Raw genomic sequence first — 14,727 nt, 5'->3', positions numbered from 1 at the left:
TTGGACGGGGCTCTGAGCAACCTGATCTAGTTAGTGGTGTCCCTGCTCACTGTAGGGGGGTTGGACTAGATGACCTCTAGGGGTCCCTTCCAACCCCAAACATTCTATGATTCTATGATTCTATATACATTCACTTATGTCTCATATCTAGAGGTTCTCAGTATTTCTTCATGTTTTGTGTTTATAAATCTGATTTGTTGCTTGTTTTTTTTTAAGAAGTTCTTTTAGTGAACAGTCTAAAAATGGACTTCAGTCCTTTGCTCTTGTCCTTCAGTCTGATATGCAATAAGGAAAACATGACTTTTATTAAAAGTGCCAACTTTACTTCTCCTATCATTTTTAAAGCATAGTTTACAAAACAAACTTGGTTACCCCCTACTGTTGTTGGATGATGTACAGAAGACAGTTTCAAAAGCTGACAACAAGATGTGTTTAACAGCCTGAATGGGTGCAATTTCCTTGGCAATAAAAATAGTAGAAATCATTACCGTCATGTTTGAAAACATCAGTGTAAATTATAGTCTAAACATATTTACAATAATTCCAGGGTCCTGAATAAACCTAAGAATCACAAATTAATTAACATTTTAAGTCCCCCCCAACCCTAAATCTGAAAGCTGTGCCTCGTTTACTTATTCTTGAAAGTGTGAATTTATACTTCTGCAAAAAGAAATTATCAGAAACACTGAACAGTACTGAAAAATTCTCAAGAGAGTCCATCATCTCTCTTTGAGATAGCACTGCAGACTCATATATCTTTTGAAGCTGATTTGTGCTCTTTTAAAGACAGACTAAATGTATGAAAAATCACTCTGTTAAAATAAGCTAGATTAGCTGTAAAAAGAACAAATGTACTGTGACTTCTATGAGAATTAGTTGGTGGTGTTACTGTGCTACTACATATTCCTCTGACCCTTTCTCTCTTGCTATCTGTTGGAAGAAAACTATGTAAAACAAAAATGAGGAAACCCACCACTGCTCTCATAAGACAGATCTTGTTTCCTCAGCTCTGCTGTGCATAGAATGAAGAATTTCTATTTCGGTGTAGTGGATATTCTGGCTTAACGAAGCTGATAAGGGGAAAGCATTCAAAGGGAAAGCAGTTCAGTTAATTAAGAAGCTTACATGAACAGTGCATGTGTTCCAGCTTTTTAAGTCCCTCCATGTTTTGCTTTTAAAGAAATCATGTACATCTAATGTTGTTCAATGTCATTTTACTGAAACTGGTATTTGAGAAACTTGTGGAGAAAATTAGAAGTGATGCACTAGCCCAAGGAGGTAATGTCAGAGCAAACAGGAGATTCTGATGTGAAGACCTAGCTTCCTAATTATTATTATGCTTACAAGGACACTGTTAAAAGAAAAATGAATGCCTTGCTTCACACCCGCTGTAAATGTGCTGCAACTCTGGAGCTTGCTTAAATCATTCTTCCTGAAACAAACTACCAAATGAAACTCAGGCCATTTAATTTCCAAATACCAGTAATTAAAATGAGTCACATCATTAGAGTTTGGCAGGGCTACAGCCTTCTTTTATTTTTTCATTTTCACATAAATTTCAGCGAAGGTCAGATTTGTTGGGGGGAGGAGAAGAACCTGCCTGCTTTTGTGCTCACAGGAGGTTAAAATATGACTTGTTCACAGTGTCCCTCATAGTTCAGGACTTAATGGTCCTTGACGGGGATAACCTAGAAGTTAATTTTACTTTGTGTCCCAAAAGCAGTCATTGTCACTGTAATCCTTCTTGCAGGCTGAAGGGTATCTTCACCACCTGATCAGACTTTCAATAGCGATTGACGAGCACTATCACCAACCAAGAGGCACTTTGCTTGTGCTTTCTGTTGAAAGACAACAAGAAAAAGGAGGAATGGTACTGGATTACCCTTTCATAACTTTAAGCCTTCCTAGTGTTCCTTAGTTTAAATATCTGGGTTTGCTACCTGTAGAAGTCAAAGTCAAACACTGCAAAATTAGGAACTGCTGCTTCTTCCTTTTCCTCCATCTTGCTCAAGTCCTGCCAGGGAGAAGGACGAGTATGTAATGGAGATATACACCCTCTTGCCAGTTTTGTTATCCAGAGCAGAGGGATGCTTGAAGCCAGAGGCAAGCACCATCAGGAAGGCCTGTGTTCTAATCTCTGGGCAGCAGTCTCCCATGTGCAAAGAAACCTCAAAAAATATTAATTTCCAGACTCTGATAACCTCTAACGAAGTCAATTTGGCTAACACGTCTTTGAAACATATACATGTGTGATTTTTTTGTTTAAACCTATCCAGATTGGGGTATGCTGTATATGGTAGGCACAGCTTTGACAGCAGAGCTGCCCTCCAGCCCTATTTAAAGTCACTGTTGTAAGACACAAACAATAAACCTTCTCAAGTAAACAGCTGTAAAAGTATTTTAATATAGGCACAATAGTATGCTTTTTCTCTTCCCTGACTTTTGTACCGAAACTGAAAAATCTACTGGTTAGTTCTTCAGAGAGGTAACATCCATCACGAAACCATTGATATTTATTGGAAAACATCTAAAGAGAGAAAATATAAGGCTGTCTTACCAAGTGCTACCACTATAAATAAAGGCTTTATATGTTCACAGAAGCTAAAACAAGCTTCTGTAGCCTCCAAGAGCCTCTTACACATGTGCCATAGAATTTCTCTCTGTGCTCCCTATACTGAGCACTATTAATTTCCCTTTGGCAACATGTGTGAAACAGATATAGTTAAAAAATAGTATCCCTTCAGGTGTAACCACAACTGAATTTCAATAAATTCTACATTAAAATAATAATACACAGATAAGAAGTCCAAAACTTAGATGTAATTGTGGTCACAAAAGCAGTAAGAGTGGAAATAATTTCTGGATGAGGTCAGGTTCTTCAGAGAAAACATGGGGGTTTGTTTTAGTTCATAAGGGCATTGCTTGAAGAGCAAATTCCAGACACAGGTTTTGTGCTTAGTACTTCATGTAGCACATCCATCCCCCAAAATGGTTCCTGAGGGAAGGCAGGAAGGAGATCATATTCACTGGCACATAGGACACCAGAGCAGTCTGGTTTACACCAGCTATTCCTGGAGAACAGAGAGTATTTGATATGCTACGACACCTTCCTGCAGGCCCTCACTAGCAGAATCACGGGCGTGAACGCTCTAGTTGTTGGTTGGCTTCACGGTGAAAGATGCATCTATCCCCTATGGAAAAGGGGTCTGAACTCAGTGCCTGAGGGCGGACATGCACTGTCCAATCCGCTGTCTGCAGTGATGTTAAGCCAGTTCAAGTGTCAGAAGCAGAATGGGTAATACCAAATCTCAATTCACCGTTCCACTTCAGGAAGAACTCATGACTGTGCAAGGTGGGTGGCAGAGGGCTGACTGCTATGCACATTTCACAGATAATTGAGTTCTGCGACTCCAACAGTGGTTTTCAGGCACTGCTAAGCACAACACCTGTGTTGCTCCATGGAGCATCCCAGACTTTGCCTCCTCCCATAAACTGAGAAAATTTTCTAATCATCATAGATTCCTAAAGGCGGAGTCTTTCTAGCCATTGGATCAGGACTTCCCATGTCTAGGTATTTCATCTTGTTTCTTCTGTGGCTTGTCTGGTGACTTGGACAAGTTTCTCCATTGTGATACAAGAGTCTTCCAGATGTTATTCTTGGAGCCATGTTGCTTCTGGTAGGCCTAGTCCTTGTTCCGGGGACAGGGGGGTCACAGTCCGAGTCCATTCAGCAGGCCATCTGCAGCCTTACCTGAGTTTCTGCCAGAAGGTCTATCCACACTGTTGTTCTGTAATTGACACTCTGAACAGCACCACCACTCCAATGTACTTCCCTGCTCTACTTCCCTAGATCTTGGACTAATGCAAAAACTTTTAATTTGCCAGAAGAAAAGTTGACCCAATGACTAGATGAGCATTACCACTGAGTCTCTGGAAAGGGACAGTCTTTCTATTACAGCAACTTTTAAAACATTTTTACTTTTGAAGCAAAATTTCTGCAATACAAATAATTAAATCATTATAACATAAAATTATGTTGAACTCATACATTTCAAAAAAAGTACATCACCACATTTTGAAATACAAGATCTTCCTAATAGATCTGAATTTGTCTGATGCATTTAGTACTGTCTTCAGACAAATGGTTTTCTTGTTCATAGGAAAGCTTCAGGACTGCATGCCTCTTCGACTCCACATAGATAACTACTACCTACATGTGGAAGATGCTCAGGATGTCATGCTATAAAGCATTTCCTCAATGGGAGTCAACTGCAGATGCACTAGCTTTAGGAGAGCTATGACATTTTAGCTCCAGGGCATTTGTCTCTACAAAACTACATTAAAAGAAGACAAGTTATGGAAACAGGCCCAAAGAAATCTGTTGTTCTATGATGGGTTTTGTATGCAACTGTCTTCTAAATTCTGTGGAGTTATGGCAAAATCACTTAAATTGTTTCAGTTATAGAAAAAAAGCCTACGCTGAAATTTCTGCAATTGTGGAAATATTGCTTCAATTGCATATATGACCCTAATGTTATTTTCCAAAGAAAATGCCTTTCATTTGTTGAGCCCTTGTAAAGATGTTGACATGACAATTAAATTTATTCAGATGAATGTGATTTGCTGTTGGGAAGATTTACATGGTACTCTGATAGCTATAGTCATTCTAAAGGTTCTTCAAGGGAATGCTGCTCCAGAGGCATCTCTATGAGCAAGGTAAGACATTTATTGGAAGTGTCAAAATAAAAAATTAAGTTGAAAATTGATTCAATTCTTCTGGTAGAGAAATCAAACCTGTCTTCATTTTCCTAGAAGGGCCAGTCTTACCTACTTAGGCAGGCTGGTAAGGCTGACTTCTTTGGGAATTCAGCAGAGCCCCTGCAGATCGCAGGTCATCTGCACGAAGGGTAAATCGGTGCCGTGGCTGACAGCTCGACCCTACCCATTTGCAGAGCCTGCCAGACCAGTCCTAAACATCCCTTGGCATTTGAGGAGGGGCCCATCTGGAAAATTTTGCACAATAAGAACTGAATGCATACCAGGATTATGTGTTTTCATTTCATGTTAAAGAAAAATCAATGAAAAATATATAGAAATGCGTGGAATAGTTTTAAATATCCCCTGTACTACAAGTCCTCATCACAGCTGGTGTCATTAGAATAAAAGCTGTGTTGTTATGTATAATTAATAGTAAACACTTATAACATAATTCAGACTGTTTTCTGTTAAGCACAGCAGAAGTTTTAGGTTAATGTAACATTGTCTCCTATGATAAAACCTTTTGGCCTTGAAAGATAAGTAAAGATTTTTCCTGATCCATGTTACCTTAGTAACTGATAATGTTGCCTTATGAGCATTAGTGACTGGAAAGGTAAAAGCAGTTTGTATGTTTTGAGTGGAAATAGGCAACTTTCTTTTTCAATTATGCGAAAATGGCATCTTCTTTACTACGGTCAGCTTGTATTGTGGGGATTAGCTTCTCACAATAAGCATCAAATTGCTTATCAAACAGCACATGCAGTTGGAGGAGGTTTTGTATGAAAAAAAAAGTAAGCAAACAAAATAATTTGTTTTTATACAAAGCAAAAAATACTTGAATAGTCAGCTGTTAGAAAAATTCTCCTTACCGAGACTGCTCACATGAGTAAGGATTATTCAGTTTCACAGGCTCTGTCCTTGCATCTTTTTTACTAGTCATCTCTTGTAGAAGGTTAACACAGGGAAGCATGTAGCAGTACCAGGAGTAATCAAGTATATTCTCTAAGCTGAAATTTCATAGCAGTAAGAATAACAGAAAACAGGTGAAAAGAATAAAAAAAAAGAAGTTCAAAATTTCCTTAAGGACGCATATAGGCAACACAGAGACCATTATCATCCCCTTTGACCTCCTCTAGTATTTCTGGCTTGGCTGTTGTTGAACAATACAGATTTCTCCATTTGGACCCTTTTTACTCTCCTGGATACACAGAATAGAATTAATATTGTTGTTACAGAATTAACAAAATAGAATGTATTGAGTGTAAAAATGAAAAATGCGATCTGGTTTGATCTAAAATAAGTATATGCTTATGAGGTAGCACCCATTTCTAGGGGTGGTTTAACACCTCCTAACACTTGCACATTAAACATACACTCATTTCACAGCACAGTGCTTCTGCTGCGCTGGCACCATCCCCATTGCAGCTGCGAGGTTTTAGATGTGCCTGCAGGGCTGTGAATTCCCTGCGGCTGTCAACATTACTGTGCTGGGCTGCAAGAGGTATCCAGTGCCCCCGAGAGCAGCTTCGGTCTCACCTTCTGCTAGAGGCGAGGAGTTTGGCCATGTGGGGCTGGTACAGGTGGGTCCTCTTGTTAGATTAAAGGAATTCATGGGAAACTGCGCAGCAGGTGGATTTAGCCCTCTGCACAGCAGAGGGCTAAAAGACAAAACTTCAGAAGCTATTTAAGACGAAGAGGGAAAATACAAGTGTTTTTTCCAGTACATGCTGGCAGCTCCTCATTCTTTCTCAGTTAGGCCCCTCATTAAAAACAGGTACCTCTGTGAGCCCCTGGTAACTGTCTGCCAGCAGACATCCAAGCTCCTCCAAGCAACTCGGAATGAGACTTCCCCCAGGAGCACTCTGAAGCCCTGTCAGGTGTGAATTCTCTGATGTCTGCTAAAGTGAGGCCACATTGCTGCCTTTTCTTAACCACTTGCCTAAAAGTTATTTATAGGAAACTAATTGTCTTTGAGACCTCTGTCCCCTGGCAAATCTAGATAAAATTGGTCAGTGAATTGAATGCCATTATAAATTGACGTATAAGGGTATATAGACATCTACAGAGAAAGAGAGTGCACATGCAAGCCTTAGGAAACCAAGATTTTAAAAAAAAAAAAAGCAAAATGAGACTGTAGGATGATGAACAGAAATGAAGGGGGCATGTTTTCCCTTTTAAAACAAGATAAAAAAGATTAATTATTCAGTTTGGGAAAAGAAAGCACACAAAATATATGAGCCAGTTATACAACAGAATGAAGAGAACAGAGGGGGCCATCTGAGCCTTCCTGTTTTGAAGGACAAGAGGGCATTTTATGAAAAAACAAGGTAACAAACAGAAAATAGAAAACACTTGAGGCAGACTACTTAGATTTTTAAAAGGCTCCAGCGTACAAAGAACAGCATCTGCAATTGCCATAGCTGACATGGCAGCTACAGTAACTATTCATCTTGATAGTTGGGAGAATAAACTACTTGCCGTGATCCAAAGAGTCAGTATTCTCACCACGATATATTATGGGCTAGGTTAGCCCTGTTACAGAATACAGCCCTTCAGGGAGCGAGCTGTCACAGAGCCAGCACGCTGGTAAGGAAGGGGAGAGCTGCGCGTTGCCACGCTTTGCTGTGCCTGTAGTTCAGCTGCCAACCTAAGCGACAGCCATACTCCATGGTAAATTTTAGGAAACACCGTCTCCTTTCTTGCTTTGTTTGTTAATAACAGCAGTCACGTCCTGCAGCAGTGTCAACAGCAGCATTGCTTAGTGAAGAATTTGAAGGTTTTGAAATAAATAGCACTTCTCCTTTCCAAGGAAGAGAAGCTGGGTTTGATTGCTTAAGCAATAAATACTGATTATTCTTAGAACTACAACTTCTTAGTTTTATTATGGGCAATTTCTTGGGTTTATTGTGGATAGCACATACCCTTAAAGACAGCAGAGAAATGTCATTCAAAACTCTCATAGGAGCGGTGCATTTTGGAAAAGTCATAATATTTTAACTAGCCTCTAAAATATTCTCATATTTACACTAGGACTGGTATTATCTTATTTCATGCTTTGGTTTGACTTTGTTTACCTAGATACCATGAAAACAAGCTTATTATTTTTTGCTCCTGACAAATATGCTAAGAGCATACTTAACCAGCTACAAGTACTAACAGAAGTCTTTCAAATTAAATTGTCTCCAAACCAAGTTGTGATTCTTCAGTATATTGTGTCATTTGTTTTATGCTTCTGCACTGAGCTCTCATTTTTATGTAATCTGCTGTTCACCAGTCTCCTGTGATACTCCAAACTATGCTGTTTAGTACTTGAAGGAACAAATAAACTGACTTTTGTATTCCATTCTGCACATTCATCCAACCCAGGGTTCACCTCCTACTATGCACGAGTTTATTTTACCAGGACACAAGTCCAAATACATTTTAAATTACCTGTGGTGTTACAGAAAATCTTACTTGAGAAAACTGAAATTGTATTAAGCTCCTTCTAAATCTCAACAATTATTTTAATGTTGCAGTAAGGCCATCTTTCACATTTTATAGGGACAAGGAAAAGAAAAAAATGTATATTTTTTCACAGGTTTGAAAACTTAAACCTGTTGTCTTTTTATGCAATTTGTGCTCCCCATTTCTTTACATGAACTTGAAACTGTGAAACTGAGGTTTACTGATTTATTAGGTAATCACCTCAGTGCTTTTAAAGAGTTACTTTCCTCCTTAGAAAACAAGATATAAATTCACCTGCTGGTTTACCTTCATTGCCCATCTAATCCCCATCCATTTCAGGCATCTAAAAATATTTAATGTATTCATTCTCACAACATTCTGTGAGCTATAGAGTGCTATTATCTTCATTTTACAAGAGCCTAAGGTCATACAAGGAGCGTGTTTCAGAGCAAGCAGCTGAATGAGTCTCCAAATCACAGGCTAGCCCAGTGCCTTACACATTTGTATCTGCACGATTTTCTGTTCTCTCTTAAGATGAATAAAAATTGTGAAGTAGAACAAACAAAAAAGTCAGCTGATTAACACTGTTATCTATTCAGCTTTGGTCTTTCTATTCATTGATTTCTGGTTTATCTTGTAAGAAGCAGGAGATAATTAAAATGAAAAGCTTAGCATAAGCAGTAGAATGAGCTGATAATGCATTAACCTTTTACTTTTTACTCACAGTTTAAACCAAAGCAAATGTTATTCTGAACGAATTTTAAGGTCAATAAATAAAAAAAAAGAAAAAAAAAAAAGAAAAAAAGGAAGAAAGACAATCTGACATCAATGTCATTTTTTTCCAGTACTAAGACACTGTGAAGCTGCTGTTAACCTGCCATAAGTTGAGGGGAGCTACGCGAATGTGTATAGCCATTGGCAGGAAGAACACCAGTAGTCTGCGTTCAGTTTCTTTCAGGATCGAATTGCAAGATGTAGGATTTCTTTGCATCTCACACTGTTAGTGTTCAGTTTAACAACGGACAAGAAACTAAAGACACTTATGGTGTAAATAGCCAAGTCGTATCTTCCTGTTCTATAAAACTTCTACTTGCAGAAAGCATGAGATAATTACAAGCCACCAAATATGAATCCGGATTTCAAGGTGCAATCTGATGGATTTCAGCATGGGATCGAGGTTCTCAGGTAGTATAAGGCAGCTTTTCTCATCCCAGCTCCATCCTTTCCAATATCAGTGGTGTGCACAGTTCCAGCTTAAGGCCTCTTTTTATTTGAGTTTTTGTAAAAATAAGATTTTTTATCATTCCTAGATACAGCTTTGATTTTAAACATGCACAAAATTTGGGAGTGTTGGACCTGGGAAAAAGTAGAAGAGTTTCAGGTCCATCTTTGGCTATACCTCTTTACAGAAAGACATATGTAGAAGTGCAAAACAGAAAAACAAACCCACTCCCCCCACCCCCCCCCAAATAACTTAATTCATCACCATATTTCCATCACCAGAGAAAGACTGGACACACTGAAAAATTAGAAAGAATGTTTTGTTATTATCTAACTACACACTTAGCCTCCCAGCTGCCGCTACTGGCACGGTAATCAGAGTGACAAAGGACAAGATAGGATGTTACAGCGTATATCGCAGAGAGGAGAACACACGTCTATGGGAGTATAACAGTGCGGCATGACCCACAGCATGTTATCTCATGCAGTGACTTCATGGGCATTTTCAACACCTTCTAAAACATACACAGTTCCTCTGACTTTTGATTTTGTGTGTTGCAAGGAAAGAGATTTAACTCGACAGACAGACAAATATAAAAATGTGCCTCTTCCTCAGGTGCTTGGGTACTTTGTTGTTTTCGTTGTTGTATATATCTTGAAGTCAGGGAAGCACTTCAGAGACTTTTGCAGAAGGCTGCAAGAGATACCTTCAGATCCAGAACTAAAATAGTCTTCACATGGAAGCATGTGCAACATTTCTTGGGGAGGGAAAAAGGGCTGAAGTGAAACAACCTTAAGTTATGCCTCAGACTCAGCCTGAGTCATGGTCCAGCATGTCAAGTTTGAAAGAAAAAAGGTCAAAGTCAGAAGGTATGCATGAGTACTATATTTTAATTCATCATAACTGCCAAAGATATCTTAATACCTTGCACAATATTAGAGGACCTATTTAGTTTCTTAGGCACCTGAGAGAGTGAAAGAGCGCACACTATTTCCTAACTTGCTGTAGAAGGTCACCTGAATGTTGCACTTCCAAGCCCTGGTCCCACAAAACTGAGATGACATGAAATTATATTGTCCCATTCCTTTATCTCCCTGATAGGAGAAAGAAGTAATTCCCAATGCCCAGCAATCAAGCCCGCTGCCAAATCCCCTCAAGGTATCTTCCCCAGGCAAACGACTCCCAGCAAAACCAGAAAAAAGTAATAATGAAATGCCAAAAATGCTTTAAATCAGCAGTGGTAAGAAAAATGTTTCTGGGACAGGATGACCCAACTATCACCTTTATTTATAACTGCATAGATTAGGCTAAATTATGATTATTTGTATTGCTTATTGCTAGGCTCTGCAGACAGTCCTCATCCCAAAGAATTTGCAGGCTATGAGCAAGTAATTTATAAAAAAACCCACAAGTTGATTGGGTCAAATCTATACATGTCACATCCCTTTAATTAAAACGAATAACTCTTGCAAAAGGCATGCCTTTCTTAGAGGTAAGGACCTAAAGGGTTTAAACATATTCAATAAAGCACTTCTTTGATTTCCTAGAGGTAATCCTCCTTAAATTATTTTCTTCTTCATTTTCTTGTTTCTACATTTTTCTTTTTTGTAACAGCACTAGGCAAAGCAATCTGCATTGCCTAGAAATATTTTGGCTTTCTTAAAGACTTGAATCGTAATAAAATGAGGAATAAATGGATGAAATAAGACTTTTTTTTCCTGAGGTTTAAATTAAGATTTCTGTTTTGTTCATTTTACAAAGGTCTATTTATGTTCAGTAGAGAAACCCCATTATTCAAGAAAGTTGGCCACACACATGGTAGAACTATGAGTCTACCACTCTAATAGAACATTAATCCTACTCACAGAAGTGATTTGTCTTTTTCCCATATAATAGTCTGAAAAAAATATTATTACTGAGTTTTTTTATTATTATTTTCATGCCATAGGACCAAGTGTTAGGTTAATGTTTGGACCTGATGATCTTAAAGGTCTTTTCCAACCTAAACAATTCTATGATTCTATGATTCTATGCTAAGGGCTGTCCAAAAATGTGTTTTGAGGTGGTCCCTTTCTTGAAAAGCTTACAATTTAAGTAGACAACATGGAAATCGGAAGGGGGGGGTCTGCCAATAAAGACTTATTTGCCCAGAGTTTTGCAGACGTTTTTATGATGTTTAATTATTATATTATTACATTCATTGGTGTCTAATCCCGACAGCAGCTCTGATCTAAAAACAGGAACACTAATAACTAAATCTTACATTTTAGATTTCACTGAACACTGAAAATAACTAAAATCTGTGTATGTTTGTGTGTGTGTGTTTGTGTGTATGAAGGTTTGAAATCTAAAAAATTATGCTCAGAGTCTTACAGAATAGCATACACGTGGGACTTTTTTTTTTCCCCCTGTCTCATTTTGGGAAGAAATGTTATAGGAATGCCATTTCTTATGGAAGTTCTGCTCTTTCATTTCTTGGCCCAGGAAGCACATCCTGCTTGAGACCAATCAGAAATAACAGCTTGAAACAGTAAAATATGTGGGCCAGAGACAGAAACGCAACACCTCTGAGGTCATTATATCTCTATCACTGTTGTTGAAATTGCCCAACATTTAAAAATATTTGAGGGGGACTAGCAGACAGATGGCAACGACACAAAAGCTTCATTTTGCTAGGAAACTATGCTGGAGAATTTAAAAAACGCGCCAAACTCTAGTGTCATGAACGATGGTTATTTTTCTTTTGGTTTGAGTTTTGAATTAAGATGTGACAGGAGGTCAGGTCTCACCTGAATCAGTTAGCTTATTCCTAATCAGTTTATAAGGTCTGCATGTGATGGCTCCTAAAGGTTTGGTTGCCCTGGTTGAGATTATGCTGGTCTCTATAGTGCCTATATGAAGAAGTTACCTTCACTGATCAGGTCACGGCATGTCATCTACATCCAGCTGCAAATGTCTCAGTCTGGTAATCATCCTTCAAAAACTTTAAAAAAGACTATTTTAAAAATCTTTTCGCATTCAGAGACATGTGCCAAGCACAGCCTTATAGCTGACAGGCATGAACTTCAAATAAAGCACCAGCTCATCTTAATAATATTGCATGCTGTGGAATTGTCTACTGAAATTTTAGCAGCACACTTGAAATGCCTGAAGGGTATGATATACATAATTTCAATAAGCCAGTAGCATTGTAGAGCTTGAATTGGAGAGTGATTCACTCCTGGATACCCTTACCGTACAACACACTGCTGATAAATCAGACATGAAAGAATTTGTGATTCAAATTAAAACTTGTTTCAAGTAAAAGATACACTTTATTGTTGCTAAATCCTGAAGACTGGTAGTTTAGCTAGCGCAAGCCAGCCAGATTGTGTTGTGAAACATATGTAATAATATTAAATAAATTATGGACTCATGCTGTGTATTCCTGGTTCTATAATAGAAGTGAGGGAGGGAAGGGAGGCAGGGGAGCAGATACACATTTAGCAGGCATGTATCTCCTCCTGCAAAACAGGATGCACACCAACATGCTCCCAGGATAGAAAAGGCTAAGAAATTCAAGCATGCCTAATCAAATATCAAAGGAAAACACCTAATGTCAAAGAGATCTTTTCTCTCTCGTCTCAGACCAACAGCTAGGGAGCAGATATGAGGGTGAAGTGTCATTAAGATGGATGCACCACCGGGGTTTGCTGGTAGATTCTCTGCTTATTTATATCACATGATAACAGCCTCAATACTGGAAAACCCCCAATCCCCAATTGCCTGACCATTTAGTTTTCATTTAAATACCAGATTCAAATGGAAGGATTACATGGATATTGTTGTCCTTTACTCATCCTAATCTACAAAACAAAACCCTGCATTAAGTAAACTGTTTAAGGAAATTCCAGTCCAGCGTTTTTCATAGAATCATGGTGTGGGATATCTGGAGAGTCAAGGACACTTAGTGAACAATCCAGACCAAATGGACTTGTTATGCTTGTGAGCAGTAAGCCTCAAGGACATTGTGAAGGCCGCCTGCAGTCAGAAAGTGATGAAAACAACCTTGAAAAGAGGAAGAAAAGTTGTTGTACGTGACTGAAATCAGAAAGCAAAGCAGGATGTAGGCGGAGAGGACCGTGCGCGTGGACAAGAGACTTTAACGAACCATATAGTAGCTAAGAGCGCGTGTACAGATATAGTTAACCAATTAGTAAAGAGCTTGCACATGATAAGGAAGTAGAAGAGCTATATTAACCGGGATGTATCAACAATAAATTGGCATTTGGTTGATCACATTGATCGTGTGCAGTGTCTGTGACTTCCGCGTCGACATTTGGCGCCCAAACAGTGACCCCCGGATCGGTGTTGGACATCCCGACAGAGCCGAAGACGGAGGGTGCGGAAGCCAGCCGAAGGTGAGTGCTGCCCCAGCAGTCTGGAAGATGCTAGCGCAAACAGTGGGAAACTCACCCTGATCAGGCAAATGGCCAGGGAGTAGATGGGGTCCACGCTGACAAAAGAGGAGTCAGCAGTGGTTGAGCTCCTCCAACAGAGGAAACCAACAGACGTCATCTATCTGGACTTCTGCAAAGCCTTTGACACAGTCCCCCACAACATCCTTCTCTCTGAATTGGAGAGCTATGGATTTGATGGGTGGGAGAGGACCGTGCGCGTGGACAAGAGACTTTAACGAATCATATTGTAGCTAAGTGGACATGTACAGATACAGTTAACCAATTAGTTAGGAGTTTGTGCATGATAGGGAAATAGAAGAGCTATATTAACCAGGATGTATCAACAATAAATTGGCATTTGCTTGATCACATTGATTGTGTGCAGTGTCCGTGACTTCCGCGTCATAAGTGGCGCCCGAACAGGGCCCCTCAGATCAGTGTTGGACATTCTGATGGAATCAAAGACGAAGGGTGTGAAAGCCAGCCGAAGGTGAGTGCTGCCCCAGCAGTCAGGAAGATGCTAGCGCAAACAGTGGGAAACTCACCCTGATCAGGCAAATGGCCAGGGAGTAGATGGGGTCCACGCTGACAAAAGAGGAGTCAGCAGTGGTTGAGCTCCTCCAACAGAGGAAACCAACAGACGTCATCTATCTGGACTTCTGCAAAGCCTTTGACACAGTCCCCCACAACATCCTTCTCTCTGAATTGGAGAGCTATGGATTTGATGGGTGGACTCTTTGGTGGATAAGGAACTGGCTGGATGGTCACACCCAGAGGGTAGTGGTCAATGTCTTGATGTCTGGATAGAGACCGGTGACAAGTGGTGTCCCTCAGGGGTCCATACTGGGACCGGTGCGGTTT

General features: G+C 39.5%; 1 protein-coding gene across 1 annotated transcript in view; it reads left to right on the top strand.

Annotated features, from left to right (window-relative positions):
* Positions 1-10,249: 10,249 nt before the first annotated feature.
* LOC118453074 (deoxyuridine 5'-triphosphate nucleotidohydrolase-like) overlaps positions 10,250-14,727 on the top strand; it is a 7,453-nt gene continuing 2,975 nt past the window's right edge. Inside the window, exons 1-2 of the mRNA XM_035901967.1 lie at positions 10,250-10,296; positions 11,163-11,188. Coding sequence (XP_035757860.1) covers positions 10,250-10,296; positions 11,163-11,188 — 73 coding nt within the window. The remainder of the gene's footprint in view (positions 10,297-11,162; positions 11,189-14,727) is intronic.

This window comes from Egretta garzetta, unplaced genomic scaffold, assembly GCF_000687185.1.
Source record: "Egretta garzetta isolate BGI_Z169 unplaced genomic scaffold, ASM68718v1 scaffold70, whole genome shotgun sequence".
Taxonomy (NCBI): domain Eukaryota; kingdom Metazoa; phylum Chordata; class Aves; order Pelecaniformes; family Ardeidae; genus Egretta; species Egretta garzetta.
This window is presented reverse-complemented; position numbering and strand designations above follow the sequence as displayed.